The sequence below is a fragment of the Saccopteryx bilineata genome, chromosome 2 (genome assembly GCF_036850765.1).
Source record: "Saccopteryx bilineata isolate mSacBil1 chromosome 2, mSacBil1_pri_phased_curated, whole genome shotgun sequence".
NCBI lineage: Eukaryota > Metazoa > Chordata > Mammalia > Chiroptera > Emballonuridae > Saccopteryx > Saccopteryx bilineata.
In genome coordinates, this window is record NC_089491.1 from 257393465 (window position 1) to 257419297 (window position 25833).

Consider the following 25833-nt stretch of genomic DNA (forward strand, 5'->3'; position numbering starts at 1 on the left):
ATGTCAGATGGCTCTTAAAATAGTTAAGACCAGCCAGTTTCTTATTAAAATTTTTTTAACAATGCCAATGTTAACATTAGCTAGTGTTCTGGATCCAATAATTACTGGAAGAGCAATAAGGAAGCATATCTGGGAAGTTTCCTGAACCCTCCCCTCCTCTCCCAGGTTAGCAGCATCAGAGGCAGCAGACCACATGCAGTAGGCAGTAGCACCAGACCAACCTGGGCTGGGCCAGCCTTACTTACCTGTAGATGACAGCAGGGATGCGTTTCCAGGACCGGAAGCTTGCTACACTTTCTAGTTCTTTGTCAGTGATCCAGGCAGGCACTATGAGCTCCTGTGGATAGCTACCACATAGCCTAACAGGGAAGGTGAGAAAGAGGGAGAAACACAAAGTGAGTCAGCATAAAGATGTAGACAATGAGGAGCATTTCTTGAGTCTTGGCCTGCTCAGCAGAACGGGCTGCCTTAAGTGTTTACTTATATATATATCAAGTAATACTATCTTGGATTGTTCCACTTGATGCTGCCTTTTGGGAATCTGCCAATCTTAACTATCAGTGAGAAAAGGGGAGCCGAGGGGTAGTTAGTCGATTGTAACTCTCTGTTGTAACAGATACACAGGTCATTTCTAATTACACAAGTGCCCAGTCCAACTACATAAGTGAAAGTCTGTGTTACCTCTACCAGACCCTCAGTCTTTCAGCTTTTGCAAAGAGAAAAATAGATAGAAGGACAAAAGCCCACAATTTCAAGTTTCCAGAGTCTTATAGGATTATTAATGTATTCTTTGAACCAAACAGGGTGTCCTAATTATAGGTAACAGATACAGCTAGGGGTATGTAGAAACAGTGCAAGTCAGTCTGTTTGCATATATAATCAGAGTCCCATTTAGCCAAGTCAGTAATGTGAATAAGCTACTAGTCAATAATTTCTATAAAATATACTTCCATAACAAAACTACACTCAGGGGGAAAAAGGCTTTGTTTTCAAACATGAAGATGCTAGTAGCTGCATGCTGGTCCCTAGGAAGCAGTTTGTCTGATAGGTTTTTTTTTACCCACAGGACAATCTGCTATCTGTCCATGAATAACCCAGTATTCCTTTCAACAGTGAATGCAATTAAGACCTTTAATCCAAATCTTAAAATGCACATACTCCTGCTCCTCCTCCATCACTACCACCACCACTACCCACCTGGCCCCAAACTAGCCTATGCATTACTAGAAGAGGCAGAAAAAACACAAAGTAGCTTAAGAATTGGGGGGAGAGGGATCACTCTACACTAAATATCTCTTTCCTATTCTTGGGTTTCCAGAAGATTAAGTATTAGGAATTTAAAAGCCACTGAACCTAGAGAATGGCTTTATAAACTTTCTAACACCCACACTCCTATAAATAACCTGGGATACAATGATCATAGTTAATACTCTTACCACTAGTTTTGTTCATTTTACCTTGTATTAAATTTAAAAGTAAATTTTTACAATAGAAAAAAACTTTTCTATATCCTGAAGATAAGTTTTGAGATCAAACAGCGGACTGAATAGATGTTAATTTTTAAAACATATATAAAATAGGGATTTTTTTAAACCAAAGGCTTTAGAATTCAATTTTTTTCAACAAGTTTTAATTCACAGTTCTTTTTATTTCACCTTATCTTCTCATCATTATATATGCAATAGTACCTATTAGTCATCTTTAGCACGTACTAGTTGCTCACTTATAGATAAGCAGTTTCCAGTATAGGAGATGGGTTACACATGAGCAAAGCCTATATATGCATCAGGCTCTCTGAAGCCCCTCTTCTAGTGTCCACATCCACTCTCTGTTTTGACTTATCACTGAGAACAGGCAACAGTATGACAGGTCTATAGCTCCTAATTCTTCACAACACCCCAGGTTCTTAATTTCTTGGCCATGGTCCATGTTGAGAGCTGTGTACAGTACTTAACTGTAGCTCTTCCACTGAAAAATAAAATGCTAGCCCTGGCCGGTTGGCTCAGTGGTAGCACATCGGCCTGGTGTGTGGAAGTCCCGGGTTCGATTCCTGGCCAGGGCACACAGGAGAAGCACCCATCTGCTTCTCCACCCCTCCCCTTCTCCTTCCTCTCTCTCTCTCTCTTCCCCTCCTGCAGCCAAGGCTCCACTGGAGCAAAGATGGCCTGGTCGCTGGGGATGGCTCCATGGCCACTGCCTCAGGCGCTAGAGTGGCTCTGATCCCAACAGAGCAACGCCCCGGATGGGCAGAGTATTGCCCCCTGGTGGGCGTGCCGGGTGGATCCTGATCGGTTGCATGCGGGAGTCTGACTGCCTCCCCGTTTCCAGCTTCAGAAAAAAAATAAAAATAAGAAAAAGAAAAAGAAAATGCTCTGATAGCTAACCACAAATAATTTGAGGCAGCTCAAAGGAAAATGGTATGATTTACGCCTCCAATTACTGCAGGGAAACTTAAGAAAGCTACATTAATCTAAATCTCTTGGACAATTTTTAGAAAAATTTGGATCACAAAAACCACAGATGTTAACTATCCTCCCCACAAAAGTCTTTATACCTGTTAAAGAAACAGGTAATGAGAAATATTTAATAAGTTACATTAATAATTAATGGTTATCATAGCTGTGAAGTTAGTTTTAGATCAAAACATATTAAGAACAGAATAATACATATGTCTATTTCATAGAATGTGGAATAAAATTAGACATAAATACTAGCTCCATATTTTATCAATCACTGATCCTATCTTTACCATGATGTCAAGTGGTAATGGAAACTGCCTGCCTACAGGTAAACACAGTGCTATCTAGACATGCATGTGCCAGGAAGAACAGAGACCCAGAATGAGTAGAAAGGAAGGTTCCAGAATCTTATTAAGTAAGGATCACTTATGCCCTGGCCAAGTAGCTCAGCTGGTCAAGTGTTGTCATGATAAGCCAATGTTGTGGGTTCAATCCTTGGTCAGGGCACATACAAGAACCAACTTATGAATGCAAAAATAAGTGGAACAACAAATCGAAGTCTTCCTCTCTCAAATCAATAAATAAAAATCACTTTCTACTTCAGTGACAACAATGGGAACAAAAAGCTAAAGAGGTATTACAAAGTTCATGATTTAGAGTTAGCAAATAAAACTCCTTATGAAAGAAAAGTCTAAGTTCAAACGTTATGCCACATGAGAAATGAGGTTTCTTCAAAGGCACTGGCTGTGAAACACAGTCTGCAGGGACCCATACAACTCACTTGTACTTCTCATTGATGTTGGAAATTCTCCAGGCATTGATCATATCAAAACCCATTCGCTCCACTTCGTTTTTAAACCTTGATGTCACGTGTTCCCCTAGGAGCCAAAGACAGAGAGTAGAAAAGCAGAAATGAATACCATTTTGCGAAACAAGTGGAATAAAAATAGTTACCCTGCTCAGTTATTTTTTAAGGGGGGAGGGGCAGATATTATATAAATAAAATAACATATTTAGTTTTAGTTTTTAAAAAACTCCCTGTCAGGATAAGAATAAATGAATAAAGAAAGAAATTAATTTTGATAAAGAAGTGATTAGATGAGATGACATCACTACTATCAACTGAGGGTAGTTATCACTGAGCTTTTTTTTTGCTTTTTTTTTGTATTTTTCTGAAGTTGGAAATGGGGAGGCAGTCAGACAGACTCCCGCATGCGCCCGACCAGGATCCACCCGGCATGCCCACCAGGGGATGATGTTCTGCCCATCTGGGGCATTGCTCTGTTGCGACCAAAACCATTCTAGCGCCTGAGGCAGAGGCCACAGAGCCATCCTCAGCGCCTGGGCCATCTTTGCTCCAATGAAGCCTTGGCTGCAGAAGGGGAAGAGACAGAGAGGAAGGAGAGGGGGAGGGGTGGAGAAGCAGATGGGCCTTCTCCTGTGTGCCCTGGCCGGGAATCGAACCCGAAACTCCCGCATGCCAGGCCAATGCTCTACCACTGAGCCAACCAGCCAGGGCCGCTTTTTTTAAAAAGAACAAAAGTGCAACAGAGAGGTTATAGCAGGTCTCTTGGTCCCCAAACCCATATTCTTATCACTATTCTGGCTGCTTTTTTTACTTCTACTCTCAAAATGATGGTATACACAAGAAATAACATCAAGAGATCACCAAGAATAGTAATACAGACAGATCTACAACTCCTTATCAGAAACCCTTTGGGCCAGATATCAGAACTTGAGAATTTTCTGGATTTTAAGATGGTACATATATTATAATATTAAGTTAACACTCTCAACAGGGTCTACTTAGTCAAACATTAGTACTTCTACAATGAAATATGTGCATAATTCACATTAAATGTGATTAATAAAGCAATAGTTTCAAGTCAGTTCAGATCAGGTCAAACTACCAAATAAAATAAGAAAAACCTTTCCATTTTCAGAGCCTAGTAAAATTACAGAACTGCAGATAAAATAAAAGAGAACTATAATGGCCAGTACCAAGGAAACCTCAGGAAACACAATACTACCAAGTAAAGTACTGAGCATTTGTAATCCGAACATGTGTAACCTTGTCTACATCTGCCCAAATGGATTTGGCTTTCTCTTCCTCAAGACAGTGAGAAACAAAGGCAGAAATGAACCTCATACAAAAATCATTAAATTTGAAATAACTTTCTCCCTTTAAAATTCAGAGTCCTAAGGCAATAATTTTATCTAAAAAAAAAAATCATTAACATACAGTGTTATATGTTGTAAAATAAAGGCTGATGGGGGCTAGGAAAAACCATAATAAAAGCAAAAAACAGACTGTTTTGATGATCAAAGTACAAAGCTTTTGCTCTCCCTGGGAGAGGAGCTTCAAAATAGGAAACAGCAATTACTTAAATGAAGGACAATTCTATAAAACTACTTTCCATTTGAACTGCTTTTCTTGAGCTTAAACTAAACTAGGCATTATATGTTTCCTGAAGAAGAGCTATAAAAAGATGAGGTCCAGACACAGGAAGAAATAATCAGCTGAATCTATTCCATTTTGGAAAAGTTTTAGAAGCGATGTAGGCTTCCAAATAAGAAAAGAGCTATCTGAATTGGGGTGCCATGTGTCTACAAATTGCAAGGAACAGTGACTATCAAGAATACACTGTGACCTGACCAATGGTGTCACGGCAGACAGAGTGTCAACCTGAGACGCTGAGGTCCCAAATTAAAAACCCTGAGGTTGCCGGCCTGAGCATGAACTCATCTGGCTTGAGCATGGGATCATTAACATGATCCCAAAGTTGCTGACTTGGGCCCAATGGTTGCTGGCTTAGGCAAGGGGTCACCGACTCGACTTGAGACCCACCCTCCCTGCCAAAGGCAAGTATAAAAAGCAACAGATGAACAACTAAAGTGACGCAACTACGAGTTGATACTTCTTCCTCTCTCTTGCCCACTAAAAAAATAAAATAAATTAAATTAAAATAAAATAAATAAAATATAAAATAAAATAAATACCATACAGGAATATTTCACTTATAATCCCAATCTAAAAGCTATAAAACTATGGCAATTTCCAAGTTCATTAATTAATAAGAAAACTTTTCCCATCCTATAACACAGCTCCAAGTCTTTGCAAAAGGTAAAAGTCCTTTAATTAATTGTCCTTTATATTAGTACTTCTATCTTGCCCTGGCCGGTTGGCTCAGCGGTAGAGCGTCGGCCTAGCGTGCGGAGGACCCGGGTTCGATTCCCGGCCAGGGCACACAGGAGAAGCGCCCATTTGCTTCTCCATCCCTCCGCCGCGCTTTCCTCTCTGTCTCTCTCTTCCCCTCCCGCAGCCAAGGCTCCACTGGAGCAAAGATGGCCCGGGCGCGGGGGATGGCTCTGTGGCCTCTGCCTCAGGCGCTAGAGTGGCTCTGGTCGCAACATGGCGACGCCCAGGATGGGCAGAGCATCGCCCCCTGGTGGGCAGAGCATCGCCCCTGGTGGGCGTGCCGGGTGGATCCCGGTCGGGCGCATGTGGGAGTCTGTCTGACTGTCTCTCCCCATTTCCAGCTTCAGAAAAATGAAAGAAAAAAAAAAAAAAAGTACTTTTCTCTTAAACACTTAAAATACCCTAAAAGGATCCTATAAATTTAAAGAAATCACTGGCAAAATCATCATTACCAACAACCACCACCACCACCAATTCACTACACAGAACCAAGGCCCAAAGAAAAACTTAAGAGCCACCATCCAGAGTATGAAATTCTAAGCTACACAAAGAAATACATGTATATATACTGTGTAGAAAGCACAGAAAATGTTATTTTAGCCCTGGCTGGTTTGCTCAGTGGTAGACTGTCGGCCCAGCATATGGACGTCTTGGGTTTGATTCCCAGTCAGGGCACATGGAAGAAGTAACCATCTGCTTCTCTACCTCTCTCCCTCTCTTTCTTCCTTTCCCGCAGCCATGGCTTGAAGGATTTGAGCAAGTTAGCCCCAGGCACCAAGGAGGACTCCATGGCCTCACCTCAGGCACTAAAATAGCTTGGTTGCCGAGCAACAGAACAGCCCCAAATGGGCAGAGCATTGCCTGGTAAGGGGTATACTTGGGGTGCATGCAGGAATCATTCTCTCTGTCCCCCCACCCCTGCTTCTCACTTAAGAAAAATTTTTTAAAAAAAGTTATTTCAAGTTTCTTGAGAGCAAGGGGTGAGTTTTAATTATCTTTGTAACCTCTAAAGCAGTGACTTCATAAACTTTGAAACTATCACAACCCACAGTAAGATTTATTTTCATATCACAACTCAATACATGTTTATTTTAAAAAGGTTTCACAAAACAATACCCTCACTTACTAAATGTGTAATGCCATGTTGATATTTTGTCTTAAATGTTATATTTCATACTTCATTTCTTAAAATTTTTATTTTATGACCCACTTAGTGGATCACAACCTACAGTTTATTTATTCATTTTTTAGAAGAGACAGAGAGAGAAGGAGGGAGGAGCAGGAAGCATCAACTCCCATATGTGCCTTGACCAGGCAAGCCCAGGGTCTCGAACTGACCACCTAGGCGTTCCAGGTTCATGCTTTATCCACTGCACCACCACAGGTCAGGCACAACCTACAGTTTAAAAACCATTGCTTTCTGAAAGAAATATAGCCGCAGACCTTACAATACATGAATTCAATTGGCCTTTTGCCAAACTGTATTAGTTCACTTAAGTTTATTCAGCCAGAAAAGTGAATATGAAGCACATATATTGCTGTATTTCACTTAAGAATTTCCCTTTCAGAACTCTGATGTCTTCATTATTCAACATTAGATGAGATATAATATCCCAATTTCTGTTAAATATTAGGGTCATAAATTTTTGTTTGGTTTTATATTTCCATTTCAACCTTTCCTGTCTGCCTCTCCCATCACCCATCCTCAAATGAGGATTTGTTCCTTTTTAACATTTAGTATTTCTTTTTAAGTGAGAGGAGAGGAGATGGTGAGACAGATTCCCATATGTGCCCCAACTGGGATCCACCTGGCAACCCCATCTGGGGCTGATGCTCGAGTACCGAGCTATCCTCAGTGCCCAGGGCCATGCTTGAACCAATCAAGCCACTGATTTCGAGAGAGGGAGAGAGAGAGAGGTAGGGGAAAGGGAGGGGGAGAAAAGCAGATGGTTGCTTCTCTTGTGTGCCCTGACCGGGAATTGGACCCGGGACATCCATACACCAGGCCGACACTTTGTCCACTGAGCCACTGGCCAGGGCATATTTAGTATTTTTTGATACTGCAAATATAAACAGTCCAGCAGCTCTTGTTTTTGTGCGAATGAAAACTTTTTAAATCAATAAGTCCCTTTATCATAACCACAGTGTTAATCAGTAGTCTAAAAAATTTTCCCCCAAAGAAGTCTAGCTTCCTAATTCTGAATATTCAAACAGCTTAAACACTAGGCCCTAACTCATGTCAGGAAGAACAGTACCAAAGTCAGAGAAAGTGAGAACTAGCCCTCCCAGATGTTCAAATATGGAGGGAGGAAGCATTCTCTTCTATGAATAAAAGTTCCAGTACAGTTGTCTAGATGTATAACTAGTGAATAGCAGTCAATTCGGAAGACAGACTCTACTGGCAAGGGCTTTTTTACTTTATACCAAACAGGCAGCTGCACAACAGTGTAAGACTCAAAAGAATCATACGCTGTTCACGGTTAAACAAGATGTGCTTAATTGGCATTTCACAGAAGAGGTCAGAGAAGTGGGCCAGATGCTTACTATAATAACTTGCCCCATCATCTGTTAGGACTCTAGATTAATGCTCAAGTACAGAATGCTCACCAGGAAGGTCATTACAATGTGCAATAAAAAAGTTGAGCATATGGGAGATCAGCTTTAAGCTTTTAGCCCATTCCTTTTTTAGAGTTTGAAATGAAGCTACTAGCAGAGTCAAGAGTTTTGCAATGGCTTTTACAAGTTTCACAGATGAACTCCCATAGCAATGTTGAGACTTTATCCAAAGGATATTAAGACCAAAAGACCTGGAGCTGTGGCCACAGTATTGCTGGCTGAACTATGACAAATTCAATAGCCAGAAACTTAGATTTTAATGAATACAAGGCAATGATGTAATTTTCTTAATTCCCTCCTCTCTGACACATTTTACTTTAACAGGAGGGCAGAGAAGAATCCATAAAAGGCTTTTCTAACTGCTGAAAGACTTGACTAACTTCTACATCTCAGCCAGTCTATGCTTGTGAGCTCATGTGTTGGCGCAGATAATACAAAGGCATCACTTTGAAATATTTCAAATACTGTCTTATCCTAAAGTCAACTTATAAGAATGTGGTTTTCTGGTATGTTCACTTCGATGAGTAATGATGTAACCACCACCAACACTCAGCAATACTGGGAGGAGACAGAAGAACCAGTTTGACTGGCTTTAAAATGCCACCACGGTATTTTTAACAGCAAGTTTTTCCTCTGTACTCCACAGTGAAAAATACATAAAAGGAAAAAGCCATATATACACACTCATGCAGACCAAGTCACTGAAATACAGTAAGATTCCATGTGAGTGGTAGCAGATTAACTTCCACGTGGACTGTATATACTAGGAAGAAACAAAATACAACTTTTACTTATAGAGTAAGTTCCAACCAGTTAGTTACAATGGAATGGCATCATCTTGTATATTCATAATTTCCAAAATGTTTTCACAAGCACGGCACATAGTAGTTACTCAAACATTTTACTGAATTGAACTCCCTAGCATAACAAATTTGATCTTCAGTATACCCAAATCAGCCTGGGCAGAAAGAATAGTAGTGTTCCAGTTTGAAAAGCAAAAAAAACTAAAATACAGAGAGGATAAATGGCTTACCCAGTCTTGTTTTTTTAATTAAATCATAAGAGTATAGATTTTATTTCAGTTTGTCTAAGTTCCTAAGTCAATACTTTACCCACCAAATGCCTCTATCCATCACAAACCCATGAAAAGACAGAGGACACTGTGAACATCTGTAAGGCCTGGGGGCCAAAGAATACCAAATATTATCAGGAAGAGAAAGACCTGGGACCAAAGTCATCCCAGCTCAAGACAAAGTCATCCATAATTAAAAGACTAGAGAGAAGTTCTGACTTAGCATGTCTTAGGAATATCCTAAGAGTTAGCTCAAATCCAAAAGAAATAACTAAAACTATCAAGGGAATAAGGAATCATCTAAAAGCTGAGGAAATTCAGTGTGTGGTTGTGACAGAACAGGTTAGTTTGAGAAAGCAAGCATTGTCAACTAAATGCTGGCAACCCAAAACTAGAGAATGTGTTTGGAGTTAGGAGTCTTAAATCAGATGTACACATAAGAGTTGTGCATTTCATTGTATATAAACTTTTAACAAAAACCTGAAAAGAATCAGAAACAAAAAAGTAAATAAAAATAAAAAATACAATGGCATCTCAAAAAAGAAGGGAAAAGAAAAGGAGAGATGCAATGGATAAGAGAGTGAAGTGAGAGATAGTTGAAAAGCATTCTCATAACCTTCCAAGGTTGGTATGGTTTCTTACAGGTGACTTTGGGTTTCACTGGTCTGATCGCTTGAAGGAACCTTAGATTCCTGAGGCTTCCTGGAGTCTCAAGGGCAGGGACCTCTGTTTTTCATCTCTGTATCCGAAGCACTCCACACAGTCAGGTCTCAATAGCTGAGAACTGGGTTTAAGTTCTAGCTGTCACTACTTACCAGTTGGACTTGGCAACAGGCATTACCTCTTAGTCTCCTTTTCTTTGGCTCCCAAAACAGAGATACCAGCCTATCCTGCCTGTTTGATAAGATCCTAAGGGCCAAACCAGAAGACACATCAAAGCATCTTTAAAAATAAAATGATGCTTATGTTTGTTATATTTATATTACGTTTGTTTTATTTGAACAAGAATATAAACCAAAAACTCCTACCAGAAAATGAGCCAGGAACAAAATGATGTGAGCACAGCCAGATTAGCCTCAAATGTTTAAAATGATCCAGGGTAGAAAGAACTGTTAAGATTGAAGATTCAGGATTAAAAATTGAGGTTTAAAGATAAAAGTCCCAAGAGTAAACCTGATTAAAAGAAAGCTCACAACTATTCAACTATTCACTGCTTAGGAAAGAAATTCAAGACTTTGCTCCCAAACTGGACATACTAAAGATTCGATGTTGGACCAGCAAAGTTCTATTCGTCGTAACAACATAAAGTTCACAGACAACTACGCATTCATGAGAAATAACATGAACTGAGTCAAAGCCGTTTCAGAAGGAGAAAGATAGTAAGTGGGACAAAGAATTAATGGGGAGTCAGAAGTAAGGGTTTTAGTACAGGGTTATCTGTCCTGAAGGAAATCACCTGGCTACTCTGGACCTCTGTTTTATCATCTTGGGATAAAAGGGGTAACAATAGATAATCTATGATTTAAAAATTCAAAGATAGTGAAAGGCCATTTTGTATGCCACTATTATGTAGACTAACTTCATACTTCTATACCTTGGTTCATGCTACTTGCTCTATCATTCGTTTCCCCATTATCTAATCAATGAACTCTCACTCAACCTTCAAAATCTACTCAAAAGCTACTTCTAACATGAAGACTTCCCAGACCTGTATACAACACTCTTGGCTCCTTTCTACCAGACTTCCAAAACACTCATCAAATCCTACTACAGTTGAGGGTTTTAGGCCCAGTAGATAGTGATGTCCAATTTCGTGTTCTTTCCTTCCCCTGAAAGGTAGAAAATGGGTTCTACAGAGTTCAGTTGAATGACAAGCTTGTGCTAGGTGCAGAATAAAATATACATTGACTGAATATATGAATGCTTAGGAGTCTCATTGTTAAGGGTACCTCAAGTAGCAGTTCCATAAAGCCACCATTTGCATATTTTAGAAAGGCCTACCTGGTCTGCACAGGTCTCCATGTTGCTCTTTTTCACTGGCGTAGACCTCCATGCACCAAGCATGGTATGCAAATGAGAAAAGATCTTCTATTTTAGCAGGTGGTCGGATTGCATTGTTCAGTCTCTTAAGCCACTCTTGACACTGCTCAAAAGTTGAAAACTGACACCTTTGCAAAGCCAAACAAGGATGGATGTCATTAGAGAAGAGAGAACAATGAAATCTAAGGGAAGCCACATTTCAAGAGTGCCTACTCATGGTGAAGTGATAACTACAGTCAAGAAAGCTTCAGAGGTGATCATTCACATGTTTACCTTTTTTTTTTCACAGAGACACAGAGAGAGTCAGAGAGAGGGACAGACAGACAGGAACAAAGAGAGACGAGAAGCATCAATCATCAGTTTTTCATTGCAACACCTTAGTTGTTCATTGATTGCTTTCTCATATGTGCCTTGACCGTGGGCCCTCAGCAGACTGAGCAACCCCCTGCCCAAGCCAGCAACCTTGGGTCCAAGCTGGCGACCTCGGGGTCTCAAACCTGGGTCCCCCGCATCCCAGCACAATGCTCCATCCACTGCGCCACTGCCTGGCCAGGCATGTTTACCATTTATAATAACAGCAGGCCAACAAATTGTAGCCAATGGGGCAAATGTCCAAAAAAAAAAAAAAAAAGAAATCTAGACATGTGTAAAACTTATTTTGTTAGACTAATGTCAATTATTTAAGTAAAATGACAGTGACTCCATGAGTAGAATTTCATTCTAGTTCTTCCATAAAAGCTTTTTAGTTTTCCCTCTCAAGAAACATGTTTAGAGAAGTTTTTTGTTCCATTATGATATACTGGGATGAGCTCAAATCACAGCAATACTTTTTGCCACATAGGGAGTAATTTCAAAGTCTATTTAGCAATTAAAATATACAGGATCTATAGTCAGCAATTTTAGATCCAAAATAAGATATATTACATTATTCAGTTGTGACCATGTAGGTAACAAAATAATTCTATTATTTTCAGAATATATAACTAAGAGGTTAAAATAATTAGTGTAAAAATAGTTTACCTTTCCAAATGCAAATAGTGTTTAAAATTGAGTAACTAATAAGCAAGCTTTTAAAACTGTGAGTTGTAGCCAGTATCTATTAAAAGTGAGCCAAATCTCAATGGCTAAAAAGCAACTTTAAATATTTAACATACAAGCTAGGAGGTCACTTAAATCTCTCTCCTGTCCCAATCAATGTGGCTCATCAATATGTCAACATACAATGTTTACTGGCACTCCAGGATAGGTCAAAGAGATAATGTAAAAACTTGGGGAATTTAAAACTTGCAGAGCTACTAAATTTAGAAAGGCAATTCAGGCATCATTTTGCAACTGTTATGGTAAATATTAGATCAGATAAAAATATTAATGGGATATGAAATCTATGGAGAAATTTGATGAACACCAGAAATTTTGCATTATCTTAAAGTGCCTCCCACAGACTACTTATTAGTTGCAAGGGAGAAAATTTAGAGATTATATAGAAAGCATATGACACCTTGACAGAGTGATCAAAATTAACATCACCAATAAGGGACAGATGTACACTGTTAGTCTCCAGATGTATACCCTGGAAAGGACACAACCTCATACATATAGTATAAAAGCTGAGAGTGTTCAACCTCAATTAAATCGTAAGGAAGCACTAGACAGACACACAATAAGAAAGAGACTATTAAAATAAAAGATAGTATTCTTCAAAATGTCATAAAGACAAAAGTGATGAAAATGTTCCATATTAAAGAAGGCTATAGAATCATGACAACTAAATGTGGTAGCTGACCTTGACTACCTGCTGTTCTGATCCAGGTGGGGGTAGAGGCAATGCTATAAAGGTCATTATTACATCAACTAACAAATTTGGAACATGGATAGTAGGTTGGATAAAAGTATTTTAAGTGTAAAATAGTGAAGTTGATAATGATACTGTGATTATGTTAAGAAAATATTCTTATTCTTAGGAAAGCACACTGAATTGTTTCAAGGTGAAGAGCTATGATTATATAAACTTCCTTTTAAATCGTTCAGTGAAAGCACCTCTCTCTCACACTCTCTCGCTCTCTCTCACACACACAAAGCCCCAGCAAATACTAGAGTAAATAGGGTAAAAAACGTTAACAATATGTGTTCTTTGTACTATTTTTAGTTTTATATTTTTTGTAAATTTGAAATTATTTCCAAATAAAAATTGTTTAAATACTTTTCAAATAGCAAAGTAACCTAAAATATTTCAGACACTAACTACTCGGAAAAATATTCCTAATAAGGATAATCCTCAAAAGCTGTTTTTCTGTTACCAAACCATGGATCCATTCTTTAAAAAATATTTTCCACACTGCCCTGGCCGGTTGGCTCAGCGGTAGAGCGTCGGCCTAGCGTGCAGAGGACCCGGGTTTGATTCCGGCCAGGGCACACAGGAGAAGCGCCCATTTGCTTCTCCACCCCTCCGCCGCGCTTTCCTCTCTGTCTCTCTCCTCCCCTCCCGCAGCCGAGGCTCCATTGGAGCAAAGATGGCCCGGGCGCTGGGGATGGCTCTGTGGCCTCTGCCTCAGGCGCTAGAGTGGCTCTGGTCGCAACATGGCGACGCCCAGGATGGGCAGAGCATCGCCCCCTGGTGGGCAGAGCGTAGCCCCTGGTGGGCGTGCCAGGTGGATCCCGGTCGGGCGCATGCGGGAGTCTGTCTGACTGTCTCTCCCTGTTTCCAGCTTCAGAAAAATGAAAAAAGAAAAGAAAAAAGAAAAAATATTTTCCACACTAAACAGCAACATGAACATATCACATACCTGATAACTTTGCAGTCTTTGCAAGTCAAATGAAGCTGAAATATATCTCGGCATTCAACGCTTTCTATAAGCTGTAACGGAACCTGTAATTAAAAGTGATAAAGTTCACTTAGTTAAAAAGGCACTGACCCTGCAGTTCTTCAATGTGTCCAAGAAGAGTGAGGAAAGAAGCAAACAGAACTACAAACTTATCTGATCAATAGTATTCAAGTGATTTACTACTGAGTGAATTAGGATTTCCCTTTCTCTTTCTCTAAGTCAAAGACCTGAGTCATGAAAAGGAGGTACCACCTCTGGAAGAACAGGGAAATACGTCATCTCTCAGGCATCAAGTTCACAAGCTCATCACTCATGACAGTACTATTTGAGATGCTATAGCCAGCTGACATTTGTAATGACACAGAAGCTAAAAGGAACCAGAATGATAATCCTGTCATGTTTACAGGGGGAAAAAAAACCCAAACAAAAAAACCCCTGCAGATCAAAGGGCTAGTGGAAGTATATTTGTCATCTGGCCCAAATGTCAAAGTGAGTTTGTGGGTTTGTGTCAGCAAAAGGAGCATCCTGAAAAAGAAGGAAGTTTATTGCCTGCAGGCTGCACAGAAAGGACAACAGGACAGTAGCTGCTGGCCAAACTCTATGCTCAGTACAACAGACCTACAGGTATCAAGAACGAAGGAGCGGGCCACATAGTGAGCAAAGGTCCTAAAACTAGCTAGCTCTAATTTGTTTTAAAAGACCAGTTGAGAAGCCCTGTTTGCCAAGTGAGACTTGAAATATGAGCAAGCTAGAATAATTTTCTCCCTGCCAATCAGGTCAGCAGACTCTACTGAATGAACACAGGAGTAAACACAACAGTAAAGAGGATCAAAGAAGGAGACAGATACGATGAGAAAGCATCTGAACAGGGTGACAAATCCTCAAGTTGACATGATACTCCTTCCCCTCTTCGTCTACTCATCCTAGCTCAACCCCTGGCTTCAAAAAACAATTTTCAAAACTTCTAAAGAAGCCTGGTTTAAAAAAAAAAAGAAAGAAAAGTGGATACTCTCGTTCCTGGGAAAAGGTTAGACGACTGCCTCTTATACTATTATCATGCTAGCCAAAATAAAGCTATAGGAGTTGCAAGTATCATTCAAACAATTCATGTTTAGCATAAGAAGAGGGAGACACTCTTCTCCAATACAGAGAGAAACAAGGGAGTGCTACCTGCACAGGGTGGCCCTCATGTTAGCTGAGCCATTTTGGAAACCTTGTCCTACCATGCAGTTGCCAAAGTCAGCAAAGAACTCTTGGAACACAGATGTGGGAATCAAAAATAAGCCCAGTGCTGGACATCTGGGACAAAGTAACAGAAACTGGGGCAGGTATTTAAAAAAGAGAAGAAAGCAAAATTATATTCAAATTCTGGCTGTGAGTTTCAACCAGGACAAGAGCCTTTTTGCTTAGTCCATAATCTATAATCTATAAAGTTCCCTGACACTTGTAATAGGACTGGAAGTAGGAGAAAGACTATGAAATCTTGCCAGTCTTCTGAGAGGAAAAGAAGCATTGGCCCTCTGTTTTTAAGTCCTTAACCCCAAGGTGCTGTGAGAAACTGTAGCTGATGCAGCTAAAAATTCTTTCAAGACCTTGTACCTCTAAGGAAAACAACAACAATATCAGTAAGGATAAACTGGAAAGGAGGAACAGGAGATTAAGAAGAGAACACTGATTATTCTCAGGACAGTCCTTTGGGTGCTCTGTAACACCATCATATTGTTGTTCCTTTTTTATGTACTCCTCCTCCCTTTTCCAATCCCCTCAGCCCCCTCGCACAAAAAAAAGTGTCTGCAAGACTGATAATAAAGAGGTTTGAGTTCTAACCTCAATTTTCTAAAATTTTACCTGCTTCCAGTCTTCCTTGAAGGAGCTCCCCACCAACCTGTATACCACCAGTTTCTGCCTTTTTGAACCTCAGATAGTCACAACTACAGAATTCCCAGGTTCAGGAAATGGGAAGAGCCTGGGGTGAGAGAGTGAGCTTTACAAATCCAAGGGGAGAGGCTGCTATCTCAGCAGTCACCTGCACCGGGATCCCCTTCAATCACTTGAAAACTAATACTAGAAGCAGCTGCTGGCAAGAGTGGACACCAGCCTGTGCTACTTAGCTACACAGAACAGGTAAGTTTTACATCCCTCCTATTGGACCAGAGTCCAAAAGCCTATGCCCAGACTTTCAGAATATGAATAATAAAACACCTTAGAGCATGCAAAAAATTTGCTACCTAAAATGCATTTGATATACAAATTTTCATGTATTTTAACATTGCAAATTTAAATAAAAAGAATAAAAATGTTGGTTGCTAATACGCAGATACTAGAAACCACCACATGTACTCATCATAAGTACAGAAAATAGATTTTAATGCTCATGCAGACTGTTACATGCACTGAAGCTTAATATGCAGCAAGAACAGGAACATATAAAAGAAAAATACCTGATTTTATATCAAATGAACATCTTTTTTTCTTCTCCTTCCTACCTCAATGTTCCCATTTTCACTGTTCCCTCCACAGAGTACCGCCTTTTCTAAAAAGACACAACTGTCCTTCTTTTCCTCTTCATTTCAAAACATACTAAGTTTCTCAACATTTTTAAAGGCTTACTCCATGCTTTAAGTTTTCCAACTTTCCTCACATATGAAGAATATCTCTTACCATTTCTGTTAACTAAACATACCCAATATCCAATCTGATAAGCAAACAATTACAGATTCAAGAGTCAGACCATTTGCCTCGACTGTGGTGGTGCAGTGGACCTGGAATGCTGAGATCACCTGTTTGAAACCCTGGGCTTGCCCAGTGGTCAAGGCAAATACAATAAGCCATCAATGAACAACTAAAGTGAAGCAACTGTGAGTTGATACTTCTCATTCCCCACCCACCTTCTTTCTCTCTGTAAAATCAAGAAATAAAATCTTTAAAAAGAGAAGAGAGAGAGACTATTTTACTGCCCAGGAAGATTAGCCACCACACTATAAGACAGAGACAAACTCAGGACCATAATCCAGGTCTGTCCTCCAACTCAGGCTCCTTTCATTATGTATCCAGTGCGCCTTTCTTCCTCTAAGTTTGCTCTTCCTGATTGCATGAGCTCTACTTTAGTTTTTCTTTCATGATTAAGGCCTCTACACCAGGGATCTTCAAGAGAAAAACAGAATTTAAACCAAGGTCCCTTAGAGGCAATTCTATCCATGGAAAAGTAATAAGAAATCTAAAGTCACATTCAAATCCTCTCTAGCCCACTGATTCCAACCTTTTATAGCAAAGAATTTTCTTGCTATTTTCTCCTCTATCTTCTAGATGCCAGGTAATTCTATCTCCCTTTACAGCACTCTTCGTCTTATAAATTCCACCAAACTCATGCTCAAAACAATGCATCAAACACACACAGTGCTGTTAATTTCTCAAAAGGCCCAAAGTTACATCATGAACACCAAAACTCTTCAGGGCATCAATCCAAAACAGCAGAAGAGCAGCAGTTAGATTCAGTAGACATGCACAGGTGCTAGAAAGCCACAGCACTTGTCCCATTCTGGGGTGTATGTGCGCAAGCACATGCACATGTTTATTATTTTTAAGCACCAAAATTTAACAGTGGGATAATTTCTACTTTTTAAAAACAAATGTCCTTTTTATAGCCTGAATGGGAAGTACTGATCTTGTATACACATTTGAAGTAAAAATGATTGTAACTAAGTGAAAATAAAGCAAGTAATAATTCTAAACCTAAAATCTAATAAACTGTGGAATATGTGGGCACTAAATCTCATTTAAAACCTGCCCTAGAAAGACGACTGTCACAAGTTAAAAACACAAGCATTTTACTGCTCTCTTATGATATTTATAATCTACTCTTCCAACATTGGTTTCAAATGTCTCTGCTGGTATATGAATGCTAAGGCCAAAGTGCACTAAGTGTTAATAACCTCTTACTGGTGTTTGGGGAATCGATTTTTGCTGTACTACAATTAGACAATGAAAAGTGTGGAAAAATGCTAAGAAAGGTGTTTTCAGTTGCTACACTTCCTCTTTTTCCTTAGGAGCATTAACAGAACAGCCTGGTCATGGCTGGGTAGCTCAGTTGGTTAGAGCATTGTCCTGATACGCCATGGTTGCAGGTGTGATCCCTGGTCAGGGCACATACAAGAATGTGTGAATAAGTAAAACAACAAACTGATGTACTCCCACCACCCCCCAAAAAAATAAATAACAAAAACAGAACAGCCTAGAAACAGAAGTTTTAATATCCTTTTAAATACTAATGTTGATTTTACAAATGATTTCTAGTTGAAATTCAGTTTACATTTTTTTGAAGGCCATAATTCTAGCTGTTTATGTATAAGCTGTGGGCTTTATTCTCACCCCACAAACTGTTCTCATTATAAGGTACCATTAGAACTCTGTCTAGTAAGAGGGAAGGAACTCATGCAGAGAGGACACGTTTTGCTGACTTGCAAGATGAGCATCTGGCATTGAAAACCAATTTGTTCCAAGCACATGTGCAAACCGTGCTTGGTTTCTCATGCTACTTACTGGGATTTCAGAAGCAGTAGATTGAGAGGCAGTCTATTGAATTACACAAAAATTGTTTTAAACTTTCATGAAATCTACTTGAACATTTACTGGTTTATAAATCAGCTGAGCATCAAAGTATATAAAAATATAGTTTGGGCAAAGCACAGAGTAGGAAGAATTCACACCCTAAATGCTACTAATGAACTCTTCTACAGAGGTTTTTACCCTAGAAATTGAAATCTTGATATCCAGTAAATATGTACGGATTAAAGTAAGATGTTTATGGTATCAAAATCTACATACTTTTGCTCAATATGCTAGGAAATTAAAAGAGAATGTATGTGGGCCCTGGCTGGTTGGCTCAGCGGTAGAGCATCAGCCCAGTGTGTGGAAGTCCTGGGTTTAATTCATGGCCAGGGCACACAGGAGAAGCGCCCATCTGCTTCTCCACTCTTCCCCCTCTCCTTTATCTCTTTCTTCTCCTCCCACAACCAGGGCTCCATTGGAGCAAAATTGGCCCGGGCACTGAGGATAGCTCCATGGCCTTCGCCTCAGATCAGGGGTCCCCAAACTGCAGCCCCCTGAGGCCATTTATCCGGCCCCCACTGCACTTCCAGAAGGGCCACCTCTTTCATTGGTGCTCAGTGAGAAGAGCATAGTTCCCACTGAAATACTGGTCAGTTTGTTGATTTAAATTTACTTGTTCTTTATTTTAAATATTGTATTTGTTCCCGTTTTGTTTTTTTACTTTAAAATAAGATATGTGCAGTGTGCATAGGGATTTGTTCATAGTTTTTTTTATATAGTCCAGCCCTCCAACGGTCTGAAGGACAGTTAACTGGCCCCCTGTGTAAAAAGTTTGGGGACCCCTGGCCTCAGGTGCTAGAATGGCTCTGGTGGAAATGGAACAATGCCCCAGATGGGCAGAGCATCACCCCCTGGTGGGCATGCCAGGTGGATCCAAGACGGGTGCATGAGGAAGTCTGTCTGCTTCCCCACTTCTAACTTCAGAAAAATAAAAAAAGAGAGAGAATGTATGTGACGAATAATAACTAGAATTACAGTGGTGCGTTGCCTACAAATATCAAATTATATATTGTATACCTAGAATATATGTAATCTTGCATACCAACTTTACCACAATAAAAGAAATGTTAAAGAGAATATATGATATCAGGTAGCTATTTAAAACTTGATGGTATGTTACTTTCTAAAGTACTAAATATCTTGATTTAAAAGTATACAAAATGATGCAAACTGGAGTACACCACAATATATACCAGCACATGTGGCCTTCGATCGCTGAAATGTGTTTAATTTAGATTTAATAATCTTTAACAGGAGTCCCTTGGTCTCACATTTTATTGAAATACTTATCTTCTGAGGGAGGAAAAAAGGGAGGGAGAGGCAACATCACCAACTCTCTGGTCTCCATCCAGCACCTAGCAGGAGGAGCCACTGTTTTCTGGGGAACTAACTTGTGATGCAATTAATTTATTTGTACAGAGAAGTCCTAGTCTCTCTCAGTATGAAATATTTAAAGTCATAGCAATGTCAAAATACTTCTGCACAATCATCTTTCTATACCTAGCCATTATCCTGGGCTTTTACAAGTGACAGCAGGCTCTATGCCTTAAAGTGCTATAAGGCTATTTTAAAAACACTTTTAGTGAGGAAATGGGCCAAAAGTATGTACAGTGGTAATTTTTCTTAAGCACATATCTCAATCACAAAGGGGGACCAACAATTTCAGTAAACAACCTACTCATACAGCTACTTTTAGATAATAACATGGGCCTGTTACACAGGTATGTTGTTTTAAAATAAGCTTTAAACCTAAAAAAAGTTTTAAAATGATCTAATATTCATTTAAAGCCCATAATTAACTTCAATTCACATAAAACAGGGGTGAGCAAAATAGGTTTACAGTCATGAGTACATAAAACAGAGTTTATTATATTATTTATTCATCATTTACAGTATTATTTATTTATAAACCTATTTTCACCCAATCCTATATTTACTAAATAGTATGGTACCAAGCAATATGCTGGATTCTGAAGATACAAAGATGAATAACCAAAAAATTACAACATATCTGGTAAATGTTGTAAAGATGTGTTCAAGATATAGAAAAAGCCAGAGAAGTACAATTAAGTTCTGGGGAGTAACTGGGGCTGAGAAAAGCTTCACAGAAGTTATCATCTAATTTAGGTATTGACAATTGAAGAGAAGCTGCCTGGACAAGAGAGGAGAGAGAATTCAAGAGTATGAGATATGGCAAAATAGTCAAAGAGAGGTAGTTTTATTAACACCAAGCGGAGACCCTGGCTAGTTAGCTCAGTTGGCTAGAGCATTGTCCTGAAACACCAACGTTGTAATCCCCAGTCAGGGCACATATGAGAAGTGACCAATGAATGTACAACTAAGTGGAATAACAAATGAATGCTTCTCCCCCCCCCTCCCTCTCTCCTTTCCTCTCTCTGTCTCTCTAAAATCAATCTATAGCTGTGAACAGAGCCCAAATCTAGAAGCCAGAGGAATATCCAGAAGCAACAATGTCTCCTGGATATAAATGCTTAACAACAAATAATAATGACAAATATGACATAAATAATAAAAGCCAACTACAATAAAAATGGCAGTGATTTGAGTCTCTTGACAGAAACAAACAAGAAAAAAATAAAGAATGTGATAAAGGAGCTGGGTAACTTTTGGACCACTAAATAAAATGAGCTTAAGTGATACATTTCAAAGAAAACCAAATAAACCTCAAACATACAATCTGAAATTATAGTCCGGAGCTTTTATAAGATGTCAAAATACACTTCTCTGTGCTAGAACCAAAGTACTGAAAGGCACAATGCTGGCAAGTGAAGAAGGAAGAGGCATTCATTTAGTGAAAGTACATGAAGTTTTGTGCCTTTGTGGTGAAAGGCACATTAAGTGAAATATTAATAATAACAGTGCACTGGAAAAACCAGTTCACCAACAGTACCCTTATAACTAAAAAGGGTAAATGTACCCTTGGGAACTGAGAGCCTTCCTTTTCATCAGTTATACATAATCCATTGAACATAGTCCAAATAAACATTGTACTTAATATCTATACTTCTACCACTAAGGAGCCATTAGACTAATTTGATCCTATAATGAGAGAGTCTGCACTGAGATCAAAGTACATCTCATCATTTGACATTATGGTCCGGGAAATTATCTCAACTGAGGCAGTAGTAACTATTAAAGATTGAAGAATAAAAGTTTATATGACCTTTACACCTATATAAAACTTAATACAGCATTACTTATTGCAAATCAATTCAGTGTTACTAAACAATGGACATCTCAGATAACAAGTATATGTATTATTTTAAATCAAGCATTATAACTACTTGCTAACCTAGTGTCCCCTGGGCACTAAAATTGAGAGAAAAGCAGAACACAGCATCTTCACACCCAACCCTGTATAACATTTACTCCTCTCCTTGAGAACAAGATTTTTAACTTCCCTTCTCCATCTACTTTAGTTGGTAATCACTTACATTAACAACAGACTCCTTGAACTTGATATGAAGTCTGTAATTAGAAAGGGCAATGATGGCATCCTCAGCACGGCCCACATATTCTGTGCTTTCTCCATGAAGTTCAAGGAAAGGTACCTTCAAAATGAAAGCAGAAATCCTTCAAAGTTCTGAAGCAGTAAATCAGTCTTCAAACACAGGTCAGGTGAATGGATGATAAATCCTGTCACTCAATCTTAAAATGTGTGTTTTAAAAACAATATGTGTTTTAAGTGGGTAAGGTACTTAAAGAGACTGGGTTTATAGCCACATAATTTGAATGCACCTAGTTATTCAAATTCTATACTGAAGGAAAGACACAGTGATGATCATCTCCAACTGAATTCTCAGGAAATAAGTCTTTCTAAAAGGAGAGATGTTTTCCAGCTTACATTTCTGTCATGTGTATGGTTTAGGAAAAAATGTATTTATTATATAGAGTATATTACTTCAAACCATTAGCTCTACTACATTATTACTACGATGCTAAATAACTTATTTAACAATTAAAAATGGCCTGTAATACCTGAAGATTCTCATCCTCCCGGATCAGCTGCTTCCTGGGGAAGATCTGATTGGCCTGAATGCACTCAAGGCTGTGCCGAGTCTCTTCATCCTGAAAAGGACCCAAAACCTTTGAATAATTTCGGAGCTCCATCCATATTTGGTTTTTCTGCCACATTTTTTTTTCCCCTAGGGAGAGGAGGGGAGATAGAGAGACAGACTCTCATATGCACCCCGACCAGCATCTACCCGGAAACTCCCATATAGGGCCAATGTTCTGCCCATCTGGGGCCATGCTCCCAACCAAGCTATTTTTAGCACCTGAGCTGCAGAGCCCAGGGCCAATGCACTTGAACCAATCAAGCCATGGCTGCAGGGGAGTGGAGGTGCGAGGGAGAGGAAAAGGAGAAAGGGAGGGAAGAGGGAGAGGGGAAAGGAAGGGAGAGAAGGGGAGGAGAGGGGGAGTAGAAGAAAAGAGGGTGAGGAGAGGGGGAGAGAGATAGTTGAGGATGAGGGGTGGAGGACCAAATGGTCGCTTCTCCTGTGTGCCCTGACCAGGAATCAAATCCAGGACATCCACACACCGGGCCGATGCTCTATCACTAAGCCAATCAGCCAGGAACTTCTGCCACATTTTAATAGTGTAATCACAGTGAGAGTCCAGTGATCCAAGTTAACAGGCAGAAAACTCAAAAAATATATATCCATCCACAAAAGTGTTCCACCCAGCATGTATCAGGTAACTCTAGTTAGAGAACACACTGTTAAAATAAAAATAATTAAATCAAAGAGGTTAACATTTATATTTAGCACTAATAAGTTGTTAGGACATTACCTGCAAGAGAAAGCAAGATAGTGGTTTATTCTTTCTTTAATTTATAACTTTAAATTCTCATTTCTGAAGATACATTCTGAATAACTTAAGAATAAAATGACGTGTTATCTGGAATTTACATCAAAATAATTAGAGGGGAAAAGGTAAAATGAAAGTAAATGGGCATAAATAAAACAGTATTGTCCATAAGGGACAACTGATGAAACTCGGTAAGTGGGAGTTCACTATACTATTGTGTATGTTTTTGTTATACGCATAATTTCTACAATAGAAACTTTTTTCTAAATGTAAAGCTTAAGAACTGAATTTCTCAAACTGAAAACATGTGAAGCACTATTTCTAGTTCAATATGTCTTATATTACAGATTAGATTTATTTCTATTAAGGCAATCTCCACCCCCCAAAAAAGCAGCAATAAATTCTAATCTAAATAGCACTTGAATTGAACTAATTATCACTTGTATAAAAGAGTAGTCTTTTACATTATAAATTTTTATGGTATAGGAAGACAGAAGAGAAAAGCCATACAATGTAAAGTCCAAGCATAAATTATGACATAATCTGTTTACAGAGCAAATTTTTTTTAAGATCAAAAGCCATATTGTGCTCTAGCCAGATCGCTCAGTTGGTTAGAGTGTTGTCCCAAAGCACAGAGGTTGCCGGCTCGATCCTGGGTCAGGGCACATACAGGATCAGATTGATGTTCCTGTCTCTCTTTCCCTTCCTAACTAAAATCAATAAATAAAAATAAAAAATAAAAAAGAAAGAAAGAAAACCTGACCAGGCAGTGGCACAGAGGATAGAGCATCAGACTGGGATGCAGAGGACCCAGGTTTGAAACCCCGAGGTTGCCGGCTTGAACATGGGCTCACCAGCTTGAACACAGAATCACCAGCTTGAGCACAGACTCACCAGCTTGAGTACAGGCTCACCAGCTTGAGTACAGGTTCGCCAGCTTGAGCGCGGGATCATAGACATGACCCTATGGTCACTGGCTTGAACCCAAAGGTCACCGGCTTGAGTCCAAAGGTCGCCGGCTTGAGCCCAAGGTCACTGACTTGACCAAGGGGTCACTCGCTTTGCAGTAACTCCCCAGTCGGGGCACATATGAAAAAGCAATCAATGAACAACTTAAGACAATGAAGAATTGATGCTTCTCATCTCTCTCCCTTCCTATCTGTCTGCCCTATCTGTCCTTCTCTCTGACTCTCGGTCAAAAATAAAAAAACCTTTACAAGTATGAGAAGATGTTACTCAAATAGGTATGCATTGTGGGGGGGGGGCATATTTTTTTTGTATTTTTCAAAAGCAAGAAGCAGGGAGGCAGAAACAGACTCCCGCATGTGCCCGACCAGGATCCACCTGGCAAGCCCACTAGGGGGCGATGCTCTGCCCATCTGGGGCGTTGCTCCGTTGCAACCAGAGCCATTCTAACGCCTGAGGTGGAGGCCATGGAGTCATCCTCAGCGCCCAGGCCAACTTGGCTCCAACGGAGCCTTGCCTGCGGGAGGGGAAGAAAAAGATAGAAAGGAGAGGAGGAAGGGTAGAGAAGCAGATGGGAGCTTCTCCTGTGTGCCCTGGCCGTGAATCAAACCCGGGACTTCCACACGCTGCGCTGACGCTCTACCATTGAGCCAACCAACCAGGACCTTCTTAAAATTTTTAAGAAAGTTTTTTAAGAAAAGGAAGAAAAAGAAAATTCAGTGTTTCTGAATTCTCTATACAAAAATAAGGATTAAGGACACAGAACCCAAATGCTAAAACAATAGAATATATTAATATTAATTAAATCAATGTTTCAACTCACAAAATCTTATATGGAGTAAAATGAACATTAGGAACCAATGATCAGCATGTGAAAATTTTTAATCCATTTAGTAATAAGTTAAATAGAAACTTAGGTTATTTTATTGAATTTATTGCGGTGACACTGGTTAACAAAATTTTACAAGTTTCAGGTGCCCAATTCTACAATAACAATATATCTGTTACACCATAGTGTGTGTCCACTCCCCTCCCCAAGTCAAGTCTTCATCCATCACCATTTATACCCCCTATGCCCTCTACTACTCTCTGCCCTGGCAATACCATACTGTTGTCCATGTCCATGAGTTTTTCTTTCATTTTGTTCAATCCCTCCACCCCTAACTTAACTGTGTTTTAACTCCAACTACATAAAAATAAGACATATGGACATTGGACTAG

General features: G+C 39.5%; 1 protein-coding gene and 1 long non-coding RNA gene across 8 annotated transcripts in view; one reads left to right on the forward strand and one right to left on the reverse strand.

The window, feature by feature from the left end:
• Positions 1–25833, forward strand: part of LOC136325580 (uncharacterized) — a 306971-nt gene that overhangs the window by 46995 nt on the left and 234143 nt on the right. The window lies entirely within an intron of this gene.
• The window catches only part of MTMR3 (myotubularin related protein 3), a 138099-nt gene that overhangs the window by 24437 nt on the left and 87829 nt on the right, over positions 1–25833 (reverse strand). For 4 of the 7 annotated variants that reach the window (XM_066260182.1, XM_066260181.1, XM_066260180.1 and 1 more), the window contains exons 3-8: positions 22816–22905; positions 22272–22388; positions 14170–14252; positions 11348–11514; positions 3241–3337; positions 246–359 (exon numbers count right to left, since the gene is read on the reverse strand). In XM_066260182.1, coding sequence (XP_066116279.1) covers positions 246–359; positions 3241–3337; positions 11348–11514; positions 14170–14252; positions 22272–22388; positions 22816–22905 — 668 coding nt within the window. Of the gene's footprint in view, positions 1–245; positions 360–3240; positions 3338–11347; positions 11515–14169; positions 14253–18747; positions 18781–22271; positions 22389–22815; positions 22906–25833 lie in introns of all 7 variants that reach the window. The other 3 variants (XM_066260175.1, XM_066260178.1, XM_066260179.1) reach the window with 1 other exon arrangement.